The 18,892-nt window shown below is 27.6% G+C and overlaps 3 protein-coding genes and 1 pseudogene across 4 annotated transcripts; 2 read left to right on the forward strand and 2 right to left on the reverse strand.

Annotated features, from left to right (window-relative positions):
- Positions 1-273: 273 nt before the first annotated feature.
- On the reverse strand, positions 274-1,704 carry LOC126874251 (ribosome biogenesis protein NOP53). Its single transcript, XM_050636037.1, has 3 exons — positions 1,218-1,704; positions 653-1,158; positions 274-418 (listed from the first exon to the last, which is right to left on the reverse strand). Exons 1-3 carry the CDS (start codon positions 1,554-1,556, stop codon positions 340-342), a joined length of 924 nt encoding a protein of 307 aa, XP_050491994.1. The 5' UTR covers positions 1,557-1,704; the 3' UTR covers positions 274-339.
- Positions 1,705-1,793: 89 nt separating this feature from the next.
- LOC126874249 (pleiotropic regulator 1-like) lies at positions 1,794-3,988 on the forward strand (annotated as a pseudogene).
- LOC126874256 (tubulin-folding cofactor B) lies at positions 3,881-5,714 on the reverse strand. The gene is made up of 6 exons (XM_050636049.1): positions 5,298-5,714; positions 5,074-5,217; positions 4,900-4,987; positions 4,421-4,612; positions 4,279-4,351; positions 3,881-4,195 (listed from the first exon to the last, which is right to left on the reverse strand). Exons 1-6 carry the CDS (start codon positions 5,415-5,417, stop codon positions 4,078-4,080), a joined length of 735 nt encoding a protein of 244 aa, XP_050492006.1. The 5' UTR covers positions 5,418-5,714; the 3' UTR covers positions 3,881-4,077.
- Positions 5,715-6,263: 549 nt separating this feature from the next.
- Positions 6,264-18,257, forward strand: LOC126874236 (protein transport protein Sec24B). Of its 2 annotated transcripts, XM_050636006.1 has the most exons (17): positions 6,264-6,431; positions 6,854-6,997; positions 8,962-9,108; positions 9,992-10,141; positions 10,320-10,435; positions 10,617-10,719; positions 10,799-10,925; positions 11,058-11,167; positions 11,453-11,684; positions 11,804-11,961; positions 12,200-12,425; positions 12,674-13,003; positions 13,291-13,401; positions 14,593-14,765; positions 15,012-15,347; positions 15,487-15,590; positions 15,669-18,257. In XM_050636006.1, exons 2-17 carry the CDS (start codon positions 6,878-6,880, stop codon positions 15,778-15,780), a joined length of 2,655 nt encoding a protein of 884 aa, XP_050491963.1. In that variant the 5' UTR covers positions 6,264-6,431; positions 6,854-6,877; the 3' UTR covers positions 15,781-18,257. The 2 variants fall into 2 exon arrangements, with proteins under 2 accessions (XP_050491963.1, XP_050491965.1); XM_050636008.1 differs by lacking the exons at positions 6,264-6,431; positions 6,854-6,997 and adding an exon at positions 8,294-8,459.
- The last annotated feature ends 635 nt before the right edge of the window (positions 18,258-18,892 follow it).

An 18,892-nucleotide genomic window follows, 5' to 3' on the forward strand; every position in this document is an offset into this window, starting at 1 on the left:
GCAAAGGTATTTTTTAATTTATCAGCATTATTATTTCTTTGGAAAAACATAATTTTTTATTTTTTATACAAAATCTACTTGTTATTAGCATAATACTTACAGATTTTAGTATCCTAAATTATTTAATAGAACTTTTTATGCTTAACAAAAATAATAAGTCATGTCATAATATAATGTTTTCAAAACATGTAATTCAAATAGTAATTTAGTTTTTTTATAGACAATAAATTGTGTAAAAAAATGTTTTCTATTTATTAATATTACACATAAACATAGCAATTATTACTTAACTTTTATTTATATACATAATTTTACAAAAATTATAACTTCATGTTTAGACTATTTCATGTCAATTTTTGTCATATCAATTTTGTGATCTGGTTTTATAAAGCGTTTCACTTTAGCTTTGTCTCGTTTCCTGCAATAATAAGAGGTAGATATTATCAATAAAATCTATAAATTTATTAAAAGAAAGTATCAAAAATATAAAATATAAAAGAAAATGTAATTAATATTTAAGAAAAAAGAATTTATGTAACTACTATAAATATTTAAATTATTCTAAAGAAATTTAGTAAAAATTAATCTTTTAGCACATTCACCTAACAGAAACAGAATTTTATATTTATGTAAAAAACTATTATATACTTACAATTTAATATTAGCAGGAGCAACAATATTTCTTTTTTGAAGAGACTTGAATCTGTCTTTCAACAGACTATTAGCTGGCTCAGTATTTCGTAAATTTCCAGTTAATTCATTAGATAATTTAAAATCAGGTTCTAAGGGTTCAAATTTAACTTTACTAAGAGTTTTAGTACCTGCTTCTTTAAGTGCTTTCTTTTTTAACCTCTTTTCTCTTAATATTTTTTGTTTCCTTTCTTTAGCAGCCAGCTGACTGTTTAATAATTTCAATTTATATATATCTGAGCTTTTTTTTCTTTCTACCTTTTCCTGTTTTTTTCTATGTGCCAAGTCCTTCTGTTCTTTTTGTTTGCGCCTTTGCACACGTGTTTTCTTCTGGTTTCTAACAACTGAATTTACAAACCTTACTGTTGGGTCATCATCCTCATCTTCATTAGGATTTCTATCATTTTCTAATTTTAGACCCTCTGACATTTCTTTTATCAAGTTATTCTCTTTTTCTTCAGGTGAAACCTGGAATAAAATTCTAATATGATAATCTACTTTCGATGTATGAATATAGATAGATGTACCTTTCTGAACATCTTTGTGGTAACTCTATTAAGATGTTCTTCTTCTTTTATAAGCTCTATTTCCTTTTGAGCCACCTCATGTAATAGATTTTGATGATCTTCAAACGAAGGATTATAAGACATTCCTGGATGTGGTGGCTCAACTGCCGGTATATTAGATGGTTTTTTGCGCAAAGAAATAGGTATTCTCTTTTTTTTTACTCCAAAATGTGTTAATGTATGTCTGACTGTATCCGAAGACATCCAATTGGTATCAATGTCTCTTGTGTTTTCGTCTTTCCATAAATCAACATTAAATTTATTTATTTTCAGTTTATTCAATTTTTTCCTTGCTACCATTATTTTATTCTTCAAACACAATCTTTCTTTTATTTTAAAATCCTCTAAATATAATTTTTATATTCTTTTAATTTTAAAACCCTTTTTTGTGGATATAAAACAGTGTGCAATATGTATAAATCATTAAACTTATAGTTATTCTAGGGAGAAAGTCTCCGTCTTATAGAATACATAATAGTTTATAGAGCTGGCGACCATCTTGGTTTAGTGCTGCCATTTATATTACTTTAAAATGAAAATCTCTATAGTTAGAGATTTAAAATTATAACATTTATTCGTAATGTATCAATAACAGAATTAGAGTACTTATAAGGTACTTTTAAATTTATATTAATTGAGACAATATTCATATAATACATCACAAAAATGGTGAGCACTGCACTTTGTTTTAAAATAATTATTGATCACATTTTTAGATTAGGTAATTATTATATTATTAAGTAATTTTGTGAATAAACAGAAAATAAATTATACTACATAATGATTTTTAAATAAGAAATGGCCAAATTATTTTTTTCTCCATAGGATGTACAAAGGCATTCTCTTACATTGTAATTTTTTTTTATACATACTCTTGTATTTCGATCCTTAAAGATAACACACAATATATTTTTATTAAATCAAGATACTTTACTACCTGAATCTTAACTTGTAAGTATATTTCGCATTTGCAATTTAAATGAAAATTAAGAAAGTGATAAAATAATGTTTTGCAGATGAAAAATAAAAAAATCCATAAAAGCAAAAGATTGTTATAGTTCTGTATTAGAGCTTATCAAAATTAACAATATAATGAAAGCACAAAATGAAAACAAAAATGAAAATATATATTCACTTCTACCAGGTAGTATTTATAAATATATATTTATTATATCAATTATATTTATGTTATTCCTTTATTAATAGTGATATAATTTGTAGATGAATCTTTTAAAGGAAATAATAATGCTGTAGTTGTTTATTACAGTTTTATATAAAACAATGATATGGTAGTAAAAATGCAAGCAAATTCAGAAGGAATTTCAATTAATATGTCATCATTCATACTACAGAAAAACCCAACAAAACCCAAGTAGCATGCACCATGGAAATTATATAGGATTATTAGTGATCATCTTTTATTATTTTGGTTATTGAACCAGGAAATGTATGGTTTGCAACAGAATTTGCAGACAGAATAATTAAAGTAAGATTATTGTTTTATTTAATATTTTTGTTAAATTACATAATATATAGCAATTTCATTTTATACAGTATCATGGACTAATTTTACCTATAAATTTTGTAGATCATAATAACCCTTATCTTACTAAAAATTTCAGATATTGGATCTTACAAGTAGAAAATTAAAAGTTTCTTTAACTGGTGACATAACTAGTGTTCGTGAACTTGCATTTTCTTGAAGACATCCATATCTATTTTCTTGTGGAGAAGATCAGCAAGTATATTCCATGGCATTAGATCTTAATACTGATGTATTAGTAAATGCAGGTAGAGATTCTACTGCAAGGGTATGGAACATGTGAACAAAAATAAATGTACATACACTTGGTTACACTAACATAGTTGCTAGTGTAATTCATCAAATAATTGAACCACAGGTATCAAGATTCATCAAATCATGTCATGTTATATATCCTAAAAAAGATATTTAACTATATATATTTTTACTTATTTTTTTTACTAGCTTATCACTGGAAGTTACAATTGTACTGTATGATTATAGGATTTAGATATTGGAAGATCTAGAGCTACTTTAAGAAGTTACAAGAAAAATAAAAGAGTTGACTTTTCATCCATCACTGTATGTGTACTTTATTTCTTTAGATTGTTCAACATGTATAAATTCCTTCATCTAATTTATGTTGTTCATTAAATATATGTTCGCATCAGCATCTCCAGATAACATCAAGCAATGGAAATGTTCAGAAGGAAAATTCATTCAGAATTTATCTGGCTATAATGCAATAATTAATTGTTTAGCTGTTAATGCTGATGGCGTACTAGTTTCTGGAGCAGGCAATGGAAATCTTTGGAACTGAAGAACAGGGTAAATATGATACTTCATATAAAAATAGTATTTTTTCAATTGATTTCCAGCATTGTTTATGATATTTATATAGATATATTTTAAGGTATAATTACCAATACTTACAAACACCAGTTCAACTGGATTCAATGGACAGTGAAGCTGGAGTATTTAGTAGTACATTCGATATATCTGGTACCCATATAATTACAAGAGAGGCAGACAAAACAGTAAAAGTATATAAAAATGATACTGCTGTAAGAAAATCATTTTTTAAATATTATCGTGCCAATAATTAATATAAAAAGACACAATTTCTTTTTTATTATTATTTTCATACTAAAGAGATACATCCTATAAACTGGAAGTTGGATATAATAAAGCAAAGAAAATATTAAGCATTTTTATATGTGTAATAAATATTATTAATTTTTAATTTCCTTTCAGTTATAATTTGTAGTGAAAACCAGATTGGCAAAACATGTTTGTGTTTTATAGTTCTTCATTCAAGTCAAATTCTTCTTCAGGAAAATCTCCTACTTTCACATGTATTGGTTTTACAAACCCACCATATTTTGGTAAACATTCGAAATAGCTTTTTCCGTTGACACTATAACAGTAAAATATGCAAGAAATTAAAAATAAACTATATAATGATAAGAAATAGCAAGCATAAAATAATAATGATCTTACGTTCCATCATTTTTACCAAGTGGTTCATCATATTTTACTCCAATCCACCAACCTTCTTTAAACTCAGTTTTACCTACAGACAAATCATAAACAAAGATAATATAATCAAGCAATAAATTTAAACAGGAATAGCTATACTTACCAACATACATTATTGTAGCTCTTCGTTTTGGTTGATTTGGTACAGAAACTTCACAACGATCACCAACTTTACATAACTGTGCAGCTGCTATTTCTGCTTCTTCTTCTTGCTTCTTTTCTTCTGCTCTTCTTTTCATTTCTTCCTCATTATATTTTCCTAGTTTATTTTTCTCCAAGAATGCTTTTACAGTATCTGAAACATTAGAAATTTAACATTTAGTACAAATATACAAAATAGTCTATGCAACTTTTTCAGATCATAACTCTGTTATCAGTGCAATTAGAGGAAGAGGTCAAGGGATAAATGGCTCAAAAAGTATTACATTTGTAGGAATATATTCTTTTTATAAGTGCAATTGTGCATGTGCATTCAATAATTACATTATTTTTTAAAATAGAAATGTATATTTTTGGATGGACTAAATCCTCTCTATATTTACATTTATATAATTATAATTTGTACATTATTAATTATTTTACCTGATCTTTTAGCATATTCTTCTTCAGATATTTCAAATTTCTCTACATTATTTAAATTTTCCTCAGTACAAGAAAAATTATCTATCACCTAAAATTTTTATATGTATAATACCATTGCAGTTGAAAAGAATTTTTATGCTATGTTACTATGTTTATATTATAAATGTATTTTACATGTATTCGCATTCCATCGTCAATAGGATATGATCCTAATAAACGTTGACCATTATCTAATATGCAAATTAATTTGTCATTTTTGTCATATACTTCAATTTTCATTGTTGTTGGATTACCACCAGTAAGAAGTTCCAATTTTCCCTTTAATATAATTAAAATAAGAATATATAATAGCATATATCAAACAATAATATACAATAACTATTACAATAAATTCTTACTTTAAATTCATCAATTGTTATTCCTTTTTGAAATCGCCGTTCTATGCAATGTGAGTTGTGACCAGAGTTAGTAATGGATACATTTACAAAATCTGATGTTATTACGTTATAAGCACTCATGTTTTTGTAATAAAAAGGAATGTATCACAGTATGATCAAATCAACTTGCAAGCAGCAAACTTTATATAGGTTATGTATATTATGGTACTGAAATTAAGACTTCATAAAATGATTCATTTATTTAATAATGACAATTGCAAGATCTAATAACAAATGTAATATTATTTTCTATCCTTTTTATGTTATGAATGTATTAAATAATAAATTCTGAATAAAACGACTGAAACACCTCTGCATAATATGTATATATATGTGGATAAACAGTATAGTTTGACAGATCGTCAAATCAATAGTTTGACATTTCAACTACGAGTTTCATCTTATGTGTAAATATCAAAATAAAATTTTTATTGCAAAATATTTAAGAAAGTTTTAATTACACGTTTATTATAGACGAAAATTAAGTGATCTTTTAAGTTTTCTGATCCGAATTTATATACAGTGAACAAAATCCCTAAGTAACAATATTGTTTTAGGTAAAAAACATTAAACATAATTAAAACATGATTGTGAAATGATTAAAGAACAATAAGAAATAAAAAAGCAATATTAAGAATTAAAAAGATTGTTTTATTTTTATTATAAACTAAATGTAATATTTTAACATATAGCAGTGTAATAAAATTTACAGTTTATTAAATTAGAGAAAAACAGAAGTTATAATGTTAGTAACTGTGATGTTAGTAACTAGTATCTATCTACTAGTATTATTTTTATATTTTGTAATTTCAAATATTCGATTTTTCATATTATAGATTACTTTTTGTTCAATATAAAATGTAAGATTACATAGGAATGATTTAAAGTATGTGGTACGCACACACTCCGCAGGTAAGAATGGCGCTTTTGTCAAGTGAGCTGCCACGTAATGTTGTGTGTCGCGTCAACGAGGTATCGGGTACGTCTCTTCGGTAATTAACGGCGACTTATGCTGTAAAAAGTGCAATGCACGTCTCATAGTGCAGTGAGATTTAAATTTTTCTCTATATTCGTTGTGGTAACCTCGTCAAAAAGGTAAGAAACATTCTCTATGCCATAAAAACTGAAAAAGCTTAAACTTCATAGTATTTCAACTTCAATATAGCGTTTTAACCTCTTGATCTCCTTGGATTCTTAATCTTTAAAAATTAATTAATTAAATTAATCTTTGAACATTAATATTGAGATACCAGTTATCTATATCTTGTATTAAAAAATGTATGTCGCAAATTTAGTTTCTTAGATGGTACAAAATTCTGTGGTAACTAATAAACTGTATTACATTTCTACATATAAATTCGATTAAGTTATTATATATTACAGATATTTTTGAAGTACTGTTTTTGATCAAATAAATATGAAAAATGTTTAACATTTTTATGCATGCACTTTGTATATAATGTAAAGTTTATATCTGAAATTATAATTGAAAGAAAGTATTTAATCTTCTTTTTCAGTATTAAAGTTAGTCACCAAATCCAATGAGTATGCCACCAGATTCAATGAAACGATACTCAGAATCGCACCCTGATCAAATGAACCACCTAAATAATCAAATGAATATGATGCCACCACCGCAGCACGGCTATAACAAATTATTAGTAAGTAATAAAAAAGATATCTTTCAATAATTTTACATTTGATTAAAAATTATATTGCAGATGCTTGTGTAAATTCAAATTTTTATAACTATAACTAAACCTAAATTGAAATTTATTTTGTTCTTTTAATATTGTAACAAGTACTTTGTTATTGATATTTTGTACATTCATGTACATTATATGCACTTTGTATATATTTATGCATTTGGATATTTTAGTAATGCGTTAACATCCACAGTTCAAAAATAATATATGAGGTACAAACTTGTTAAACATTTTGTAATTAAAAGATGAGTATTATTGTGACAATAATAATTAAAATGACAAATGTAACATGGATTTATTAATTTTTAATTCACGTTTAGTATACAAAAGTAGATTACAGCATAATTATGCTATAGCCTATATTTATTTTATATTAAATGATTTAAGGTGTGTGCATAACTGTAAGTAATTAAATAATTTAAATAACACGGGAAGGTTAGGTTCATTCAGATACATATATATATTATTTTTGTAGATTTTAGGTTAGGTTAATACATCACTCGTTTTCATAGTAAAAAATGAATAGGAATATTATAGAAATTTTTATTGTATTATCTTTGAAAATATGTAAAGTTGAGATTATAAGATAATTTAAACGTCAAATATATTGGTAATAATTTTAAAGTATAGATTTTAATACAATACAAAATAAAACTATTTGGCAGTACAACACATTACATGATACAAAAACTAAACTCGTACATTACTATTAAAAAGTTAATTCAGACATGCGTCTTTCACGCAATATATACATTCTAAGGCAAATTTTTTCTTTTTTTATTTGTCTTCATATACATTACACAAAGTATTTAAACATTTCCAAGACATGTTCGACTACGTAAACTTTGGGTGGCAACACTCTCTTTCACACGCCCTAATCTCGTTATTAACTTCTTTAAAGAATTTTTAATACTCGAAACTCGATCATTCACAATGAAAAATCATACTAAATGTGTTTCTTTTAACATCTTGTATATATACTAAGAGATGTTAAAGTGGGAACGAACATTGTCATTATTCTGTACCCTTTTAAAATTTGTTCGCTCTTTTTAAACGTAAATCGAACATAAGAAACATAGATATGTATATGCACACATCTGCCCCATAATCATGGTAAAATCGGTAAGAGGATTTCTATGTAAAAAAATGTCAAAAATATAAACAAAATTTTTCAAACGCTACTTCGTTTTTATTAAAATCGAGTTATATGTGTATGGTTAGCGATCACTCCACAGAGCGAAAATGGCGCTTCTGTCAAGTAAGCTGCCACGTAATGTTGTGTTGTGTGTCGCGTCGACGACGTATTGTCGGTTCGACAATTAACGGTGAATTACACTGTAAAAGTGCAATGCACATCTCATGTGGCAGTGAGGTCTAAATTTTTCTTCATATTCGCCGTAGTAAAGTTGTCCAAAAGGTGAGAAATGTTCTCTATGCTAAAGAAACTGAAGAAAAGTTTAGGCTTCACGGCATCTTCACTTAGACATGACATTTTAACCTTTTGATTTCCCTGACCGCTTTCAATTGATTTAATTTCGGAAAATTGATATTAAGATATCAAATTCAAGTACGATATAAATTTAGTTTTTCAGTTAGTAAAAGATGTAATTGTTAAGGAACATTACAATTAAATTTTATTAAATGTTATTACATTTTAAAGATGTTATTTGAATATTATTTTTAGTAAAATAAGAAAATATAAGAAATGTTTAACATTTTTATTTGTTTTCCATACCTTAAGATTATATATTCTTTTATTTCTAGTTTTATTTTTAGTGTCTTTTTATCTTTAAGATTTGTTTTGTAATTTCTTAAACCTTGTATTTTTATTGAAACAAGTTTCTGCTTGTTAGTAGCCTTTCCTGTAAAGTATAAAGTTTGTATCTGAAATTATAATTAATAAAAATCATTTCTTTCAGTATCCAAGTCAGTCACCAAATCCAATGAGTATGCCACCTGATTCAATGAATAAACGATATTCAGAACCATATCCTGATCAAATGAATCACGTAAATAGTCAAATGAACGCGATGCCTCTTCCACAGCATGGCTACAATAAAGTATGGGTAAGTAAATACAAGAGCTTTTAATTTTGTCATTTTATATGTATATTATAAAAATTAGACATTAAGTATAAAATGCAAAATCTTTTAATTGATAAAAAATGATTCTTCCTGTTCTTATTCAACATTTCATTAATTTTGGCTCGTGTAATAATAGACTTTTTAAATAATTATAATAAATTATTATTATTTACTTATTTATTATACATAGTATCGACTTAGGGCTTTATATCTTGTATCTTGTACTATTGACTCTTATACTTCCACACTTTTTGTTCATCTTTTCTCATCTTCATTTTTATTTATATATATACATTCTATATATTTTACCTATGGACTATTCTAAGATTTCTACATTTACATATTGTTTTCCTTAATTCCCTCCTTTGTTCTTTCTCTCTCCCTTATGCCTTTTCCCTCCCTTGCCTTCTCTATTCTCTTCAATATTTCTATTCCCTGTCCCATTTCTCCTAATATCATTTTCAGGTCTTCTTCAAATTTTGGTCTTCCTCACGCACTTGTAACACATATCTCATTGTCTTCTTCCACTTCCTACAGATTCTGTATATTTTTTTCTTCATTCTCTTTCCAATAATCTTTAGTTTTAGTTTTGTTTCCACATCTGTATTTTACAAGTAGTCTTATATCTTTGTTTTTCATCCTTGTTACCAAGTATCTGCAACTGCGTTTCTCCATTATTTCTAATAAATTATTATTTAATGACAGATTTGAAATATAACTATACAAAAAAATTATTAAATTACTGAAAATACTGATTTGATTTGTACGTTTTTATAATTTAAAAACTGACATCAAACAAAATTATTTTTATGTATACTATTTACAACGATAATTAATATACAGTTTGTGTCTATTTTTCTTTTAGTATCCAAATCAACCACCAAATCCAATGAGTAGTATGCCACCAGATCCAATGAATAAGCGATACTCAGAAACATATCCTGATCAAATGAATCACTTAAATAGTCAAATGAATATGATGACTGTCACGCAACATGGCTACAATAAATTTTGGGTAAGTAATACAAGAAAGAATGATTAAATAGTTCTATATTTTATCACTAATTATATATAATGGCTATTCGTTCTAATCATGTAATAATGTTTGTCAGATAGTTATTAGTATTATCTGTTATTTTGAAGCAATTTAGCAATAATTGTATTCTTTTTACTTATTATTGCCTTTTTTTCAGGGAATGGAAACTGTTGATCTTTTGCAATGTAGGAATGTCCTCCCAACAGAGAAAGTAGAACCACCAAAAATTAAACTTCACCAAGAGTTTTTAGACAGTGTTAATTGTAGTCCCGAGTAAGTACTTTCTACAATGATTTATTAGGCAGATTGAGTTGTTAAATATAAGTAATATTTCCATTATTGTTATTTATTTAATTTATTACTCAGTTAATGAACAGTTAGTTAATTTATTATGACCCAGTGGGATTAGTTAATTTTCTAATTTTACTTTTTAACGATTTTGTCCCTTTTTCAGCATTTTCCGCTGCACACTCACGAAGATTCCCGAGTCAAATACTTTACTGCAGAAATCTAGGTTGCCTTTAGGAGTTTTAATACATCCCTTCAGAGATTTAAATGTAAGTAAAACATTTTGTTGTTTAATTTGAACATATAGTGTATAAATTTATTAGTAACGAAGCATTGTTGTACCTCCAGCATTTACCAGTGATACAATGCAGTACAATAGTTAGATGTCGTGCTTGCAGAACATATATTAATCCATTTGTATACTTCAATGACTCAAAAAGATGGAAGTGTAATCTTTGTTATAGAGTAAACGAATGTAAGCATAAATTTGTGTATTTTAAGTTATTTTTATTCAATTGTTATATTTTAATATTTTGTTCACTTTGTTATTGTGTTAAAATATTAAATTTTACATGTTCCGAAATTTATACGAATATTATTTTTATAGTACCAGACGAATTTCAGTTCGATCCCGTAACAAAATCATACGGAGATCCATCAAGAAGACCAGAAGTAAAAACTAGTACGATTGAGTTTATTGCACCTAGTGAATACATGGTAAAAAATTTGAAAAATTAATATATAATTCATTCATAATTATATCGTTCAATCAAGTATTCAAATATTTGTTTGTTGATATTTTTATAAAAATGATTTATATAAAAAAATTTTTTCTTTTAATATATATTTCATAATGATATTTTAATATATATTTCTTTTAATATATATTTCATAATTGCATAATTATTATTGAATTATTCTTAAAATCAAAGTTAAAATTAAAAGTTGGAAGTAATGTGAAATTTGGAAAAGTAAATAATTAAAACAATACATATGTTTAAGCTACGTCCACCACAGCCAGCTGTATATCTGTTTGTTTTGGACGTTTCGAGACTGGCAGTTGAGAGCGGTTACTTGACCATAGTGTGCAACGTAATTTCAGAAGAATTATCAAGGCTGCCTGGCGATAGTAGGACACAAATTGGATTTTTAGCAGTAGATTCTGCAATACATTTCTTTGGCATACCTGACAATGTATCACAACCTCAGGAAATGATCATGCTTGACATTGATGGTAAAATCATACTCATTTTACTTCTTAAACTTATTTTACGTGTTGAGTTTGAAGTATGTATTTAACTGTTATATTTAACTACTAACATATGTGTCTAATTGTAAGAAATCTTTATGCAGATGTGTTTCTTCCATGTCCGGAAAATCTAATTGTCAATTTAAAAGAACGAGAAGAATTAGTAAGAGATTTATTGGCTCAATTGCCCACAAAATTTCAAGGGACTCATGATACAAATAATGCTTTGGGTGCGGCGTTACAAGCTGCGTATAAACTTATGGTACGCGAAAAGTATATTTATCCATTCAGAGAATAATTAAGTAGTTTGAATTATTTAATTTAAACAGATTTTGTGAAAGAGTATGTTAGATTATCTTAAAGAATCTTTACAATAAGATCTAATATTAAAGATAAACCAATAACAATAAATGTATTACTAAGTAAAAGACAAAGAATATATAAAAAATAAGTGAAATTTTTTAGCTCAGTCGCCAAAATCTTATTTTTTCCTATTTTAGTCACCAACTGGTGGACGTGTGACTGTCTTCCAAACTTGCTTGCCAAATATAGGTCCAGGATTATTGCAAGCAAGAGAGGACCCAAATAGTAGAGGGAGTAAAGATGTACCACATTTAAATCCAGTTACAGATTTTTATAAAAGGTTGGCGCTAGATTGCAGTGGACAGCAAATTGCAGTCGATCTATTCCTATTAAACTGTCAATACTGTGACCTAGCTACTCTTTGTATGTATTAATTTATTCTCTGTATTGTTTACCAATTAGTGATATTTCAATGTATTATTAATGCAAAACTATTGGAGATATATCGAGATTTTTATCATTTATGCATAGAAATTTTTTCTTCTTTTATCATAAATTTTAAGTATTTAATAAATTTATTAACGTCCGTATAACTAAAAAGATGGTTAAAGTTAACTGTACTAAAAAATAGAAACAATAAAAGTTAAACAAATACAAATTTTATTTTATAGCGGGTATGTGCAAATTCTCTGGAGGTTGTATATACCATCTTCCTCTATTCCGGGGTTCGAAACCACAACACGCGGAAACTCTCGATAGAATACTGAGACGTTATATTACCAGAAAGATCGGTTTTGAAGCAGTGATGAGAATACGATGTACACGAGGACTGAGCATTCATACTTTCCATGGAAATTTCTTTGTAAGGTCAACTGACCTGCTTAGTTTGCCTAACGTCAATCCGGATGCTGGTTTTGGAATGCAAATCTCTATAGAAGAGAATCTTTCAGATGTGCAAAACGTCTGTTTCCAGGCAGCTTTACTTTATACCTCAAGTAAAGGTAGATATATTTTTGTATTATTATTTAAAGAGTTTTGTTATGATAAAAGATTATGAAAATATTAAGAAATATCACGTATAGTATTTATATTATTTATCATTACTTTCATGCAACAAAAACTATTTTGTTTATTTCGACTATCTTACATAAAAATAACTACAATATTGTGAGGTCCTGTGTTATTTACAATATTCTATTTAATTCTTGAGAATATATATTAAAATGTTATATATTAAAACACTCCTATGATAGAACTAGAAATGACAAATTTTAAAAATGTATTTTAGGTGAAAGAAGAATTAGGGTACACACATTATGCCTACCGGTAGTATCTACCTTATCGGATGTTCTGCATTCCGCTGATCAACAATGCATAGTGGGCCTACTTTCTAAAATGGGTAAGATTTCTTTCTTGGTAATATACAGTTTTTTATATACTATTTATAGTACTTCGTTAAATAGCACAGATATTAAAAACTTGATTGTTTATTGATTGAAATTTGTTTTACTACATTTTATGGCAAGAAAGTATATAAATATGTCAGAGATGAAAGGACATCGGAGCCTTCCCTTTGGAACTTCGGGAAAATCCCTTAACACCGTAATCTAGATTCTATCATAGGCGTAATTAAACAATTGTTGTCATTCGATCCGATTGTATTTGTTCGAGATTTGTGATAATGAGCTTGGGCTCGAGGCGACAACCAGTCGCCGAACGTAGCCGCGGTCACGGGATGAAAGCTTTGTCTGGCAGAGGCATGGAGTAATTCTATAGCTCTCCTTAAAAAGGAAATAGTTGTAACATCCGACAGTAAATATTCCAACGGTCTCTGTCCCGTAGCTTGCCACTTACAGATCCTATTCTTCAAATAAGATGATTGCCAGATGTTGATGCGTTTCCACAGTACACGTGCAGCTTTCCCTCGAGGGCGGTTAGCATCCTTTTCTAGCCACCGACATGGAAATTGACCAATTAACAGCAATGTCAATTTCCCTCATTTTCTGAACGAAGGCTACCCTCAACGAATCCGATGATCTCGTGTCCTTAAACGCGCCCCATCATAGTTTTCCTCTACAGCATCATCGCGATGGAAATTTATTCTCTCGTGAGTCGTATTAGCGAGTTACTTAGCGTCTGTACGCTCGGTGGATATTCCACGTTTTAATAAAGAGTTAGTTTAGTTATACTTCCACCGTAGCCAAGCAAGTCGAGTACGATTTGGGCTTTGGAAGAAAGCACATCCTGTTATCCCGTTGACCACGGATTCGTTATTGAACCTAGGATCATTGTCACTAGCTTTCCGAGTATCTAAGTACCACGGTTACTTGTCAAGTCCTGTAATAATTGTATTTGCACTAGTCAATGTCTTCTCTATTTCATAACGACAATGTGTAATCCAAATGAACATTCGTTTCACGCCCCTAACCCTAATTCTAATGTAAACCCGACAAATATATACAAAAAATGAGTATACTTTCAAGAATGTTACAATCTCTTTTATTGTTTATATTTTTATACTATTATACATGTACTCATAATTTTTTGACATATTCTTTGTATAGTATTTTTATTATTTATGCTTTTATAGCTGTAGACAGATCTCAACAGTCCTCTTTATCTGATGCAAGGGACGCTCTGATAAATGTTGCCATAGATGTTTTATCAGCCTACAAATTGTCTCAATCAGTGGCCTCTGGTGGACTTCTTGCTCCAGCAAGCTTAAAACTACTGCCTCTTCATATTATTGCTCTGCTCAAATGTGTACGCGTTATCTAAAGACTCATATTTTTTATATGATAACATAAGTATATGTTTTATATACATCATATATATAGTCTTAATGATTGTGCTACTGCAAAGTATTTTTCACTAATATCTTTTACATATCGTACAAAACAATTTAACAATTTAACAATTCATGTCATAATATTCATTTTGATAATGTATAATAACTATGTGATATTTTATTTTCCATTTCTTTATAATTAAAAAGTAATAATTTTTTAGGTTGCCTTCAGGTCAGGAACAAACACGAGACTTGATGACCGGGTGTTCGCAATGTGCCAGTTAAAAACTCTACCACTGTTTCAATTAATTCAAATGATTTATCCAGATCTGTATCCTGTTCACGCGCTTGAAGATCGAAATGCGAAAGATATCGATGGGAAATTATGCCCACAACCACCTAGACTGCATCTTTCTGCAGAAAAACTTGATTCTCGGGGTGCTTTCTTAATGGACATTGGTGATCGAATATTTATCTTAATCGGCAAAAATATTCATCCTTCGTTTTGTTGTAATGTTCTTGGAGTCTCTGCCTTTCCCTCGATACCAGAAGAACTTGTAAGTTCATACTTACATAATTGATCAGTAATTTAATATTTAGTTTAGACAAAACTTAGCTTTTATATATTACATCTCCTTTTTAATATTATGTTATTATTTAATATAGGAAATAAAAGAAAAATATTTTTGTTTTCAGTATGAGTTACCAGAGATTGAGACACCCGAAAGCGAAAGGTTACGAAATTTTATATTTAGTTTGCAAGAGGAGAAACCCTATCCAGCTTCTATACAAATTATTCGGTAAGTTTCTTATTTTTAGTCTTAAAATATGTAACTCAATAGAATGTATGTATAAAATGTGTAATTTTTTATTTTCAGGGATGACAGTCACTTCAGGACGCTTTTTATTGAACGATTAGTTGAAGATCGTTTTGAGAATTCTTTGAGTTATTACGAATTCTTGCAACATCTTAAGACTCAAGTGAAATAATAATAGAGGAATTTATTTTGGAGTTAAATGAATACAGAAGAAGAAACAAACAAATCTTAACACACAGAAGTCATTGTTTATTACAGTGAAAGTGTTTAGCAATCGCGAACTGTGTTCAAAAAATACGAACCTCTTAAAAACGATTGTTTGATCGGTTAATTAGAATGAAACACCTAGAGATATAAAAAACCATATATATATATGTATATACATACATGTGTATATACATATATATAATATATACACATATTTATGTGCATATGTCCATATATATGTATGTATATTGGTAATTATATACATGTATACATATATGTACGTATATGTTTGTAGGAATGAATGTTATTCTTGTTTTAAGAAATGTTAATGCATTTAAATATAATTCAATTGTAATTATTATTATTATTTTATTATTATTATGATAATTATTGTTATTCGTATTAGTTGCAGTATCTTTTTGCGTTTGTCGGTTAAATTAACTTCAACAAATTTTGCTTTTCTAGTGTTTTTTTGTCCTAAGAATTTTTATTTATTTGATTTTACAATATTTTAAAAGTCGTTTTGAGAATTCAAACTGTTCAAATTTTATAATTCTAAATTCTTTGTTTAGTTATTTTTTATTCACATATTTACTTATCTCCAATGAGATGCCAAATTTTGAAAACTTTCTGATTTAGTATTGAAGCTTATATATTTTGTGAAATTTGGTTTTTTAATGAATCGCGTCTTGTGCGACCTATATATTTTAAATGTAATATTTTCTTCATAATAATTAGCTAGTAAAATATTTCCTCTTTAGTCGGAATGATTTTGTAAATACCGTCATATTTTGGGCAGAAATTTTACAATAAATTACGAATTATGACTTATCATCTACGTAATATAAAGCAATATAATATACATATATTTCATAAGGTATGGTGTATCCAAAACAAGAAATTCATACGCTCAAAATAAGATGAGTTTTGGTTCTTTTAATCCAATTCTGTTACTTTTTTATGATGGTAGCGGTATACTTACATTATTTTAGTTCTATAACGAGGATTGATTTCAAGTAAGGTAGTGTGTGTTGATAATTCTAATTTCTTTTTTTGTTTACTAACTCTTATCATTGAAGTGATTGAAATAGAAAAATTAAATTATTAGTCTACATATTATATACATGTGTGTATAAAAATTGTTTGCCTCTTGTAATGCAGAGCTACAATTATTATTACGACAGAAACGTAATTTCCATAATGACCATAAAAATATTTTTAATGTCATCTTATTTTTTATGCAAGAATTTTACATCTTTGGAATATACCACCCTTTATGAAGCAATATATTATGTACAGAATGTCTCACTAAATATCATATGACAGTACAGTTATTCTGTTCTTGATCTTACAAAAAATTACATATTGATGTTGATACAATTGTTATTCTAATTACTATGTAACATTCATATTTATTCCATAAAAAAATTTGCAAATAAGAATTAATTTTTGTATTGCTAAATCTTTCTAAGTTATTAACTTTTTATTAATATTCTAAATTAAAACAAATTTTCTGTGAAAACGATAGTTATATAATCGTTTTATTAACATATTTAATGTTCAGAGAAAAATAATGCACGAAAATTTTAAATTCGGGTGAAACATTACATTTCAGATTATTTAATTAAGGAAAAATAGCATTTCCTTATTCAATTATCATTATCGCGAGTCACGATACATAATGTAATATGTTAGTTATGTAACTGAATGATTTAGCAATTGCCAGCATATTTCTTTCACATATTATTGATAAGAGAATGTTGCACTTATATTTAATGAGATGTACTGTGAATGAATGTACGTACGTATGTATACATGCGTGTATGATGTACGTGTATATATGTATATGTATAGGCTAATCTCGAATTAACGAAGCTAATGGCACCATTATTTACAAGGGAATAATTTTTTTTTACGAATTGTAGAAATGTACAAACAAATTTCCTGTGAATATACGTAACTCATAGAACATGATTTTAGAACAAAATGAATACATTCTATTAAATGAAAATGAAATGCAATTTCACATTACATACAAAGACTAGTTGTCAGTCATTCCTAAATACTTGATATTGCTTCAATTTTTATATATTACCTTAATATTTGTTTATTCCTTTAGAAAGGTAGGGATTTTGAGCATATTAAGATCATACATAAAAGTAATTATTTTACAAATCATAACAAATCAGTACAAATTATAAGATGACTATACAATGAAATTTTTGCAACCTATATTTCACCTATCTTAAGTGCAAAGGCCTTTTTTAAATAGTGGAAAATTATAAGAAATTCGAGATTTAAGAACCATAAGGCAACTATTTGTTCTAAAACTTTTATTAATGTTATAAATTATTATAATAATAACAAAATTAGATATATATGTAATTAATTTGCAAACTTTATTTAGTTTTATGTAATTAAATAAATTTTTATTGTACTTAATTTTGAAATGAAAGTAATTCCTCATTATATATACAGTATGGAGCAAATAACTGGGATCGCTTCGATTACTGCGTAAGTAATGATTTTAGTGAAACATGTTTCAGGTAAAAGTTGAATGGTTTCAAGGAAGGCATAATTTGGCGTGATTAGTTTTTGTTTATAACAGGATGCATTGAGGATATATGCACATCAAGTTTGTTTTCTTTCTAGCTCGTAATTCTGTATAAAAAATATGAGCCAATTTATATAAAAAACCATTAGTTTAGGAGATATTTTAACTTTAATTATTCGAAGTGGCATAACAATAGATGTAATTTAAATCTCCCTCTATCAACTCTATCCATAAAATGCAACTCATGTTCTATGAAATGGTATCAACGTAAGTATCTTTGCAGAAAGTACAGAGATCGTTAAATTATGTAATGATACTTATCGTTGGATATACGTATATTGTATGTATATGGATGAATATATCTCACTTAGTTAATTCGAGATGAGTCTAGGAAAACAGGAGATTTCTAAATTCCGTTTCTCCTATCACCAATGCTGCCAAAAGAAGAAAATAATCCAAACAACTTTCGTAGATTCAGACGAATCATAAATCAATGAGATGAAAATAGGGGTGGAAGGATGAT

The sequence above is a fragment of the Bombus huntii genome, chromosome 16, assembly GCF_024542735.1.
Source record: "Bombus huntii isolate Logan2020A chromosome 16, iyBomHunt1.1, whole genome shotgun sequence".
Classification (NCBI taxonomy): domain Eukaryota; kingdom Metazoa; phylum Arthropoda; class Insecta; order Hymenoptera; family Apidae; genus Bombus; species Bombus huntii.

What these genes read in the sequence shown, in the direction of transcription:
- LOC126874256 (XM_050636049.1), bottom strand. Translation starts at nt 5,417, where the DNA reads ATGAGTGCTTATAACGTAATAACATCAGATTTTGTAAATGTATCCATT. An exon ending in ACGATGGAATGCGAATACAT is followed by an intron (nt 4,988 to 5,073) that starts GTAAAATACATT and finishes TAAAAATTTTAG; the next exon opens with GTGATAGATAATTTTTCTTG. An exon ending in AGAATATGCTAAAAGATCAG is followed by an intron (nt 4,613 to 4,899) that starts GTAAAATAATTA and finishes CTAATGTTTCAG; the next exon opens with ATACTGTAAAAGCATTCTTG.
- LOC126874251 (XM_050636037.1), bottom strand. Translation starts at nt 1,556, where the DNA reads ATGGTAGCAAGGAAAAAATTGAATAAACTGAAAATAAATAAATTTAAT. An exon ending in CCACAAAGATGTTCAGAAAG is followed by an intron (nt 1,159 to 1,217) that starts GTACATCTATCT and finishes ATTTTATTCCAG; the next exon opens with GTTTCACCTGAAGAAAAAGA. An exon ending in GCTCCTGCTAATATTAAATT is followed by an intron (nt 419 to 652) that starts GTAAGTATATAA and finishes TTATTATTGCAG; the next exon opens with GAAACGAGACAAAGCTAAAG.
- LOC126874236 (XM_050636006.1), top strand. Translation starts at nt 6,878, where the DNA reads ATGAGTATGCCACCAGATTCAATGAAACGATACTCAGAATCGCACCCT. An exon ending in ATGGCTACAATAAATTTTGG is followed by an intron (nt 10,142 to 10,319) that starts GTAAGTAATACA and finishes CCTTTTTTTCAG; the next exon opens with GGAATGGAAACTGTTGATCT. An exon ending in ATCCCTTCAGAGATTTAAAT is followed by an intron (nt 10,720 to 10,798) that starts GTAAGTAAAACA and finishes TTGTACCTCCAG; the next exon opens with CATTTACCAGTGATACAATG.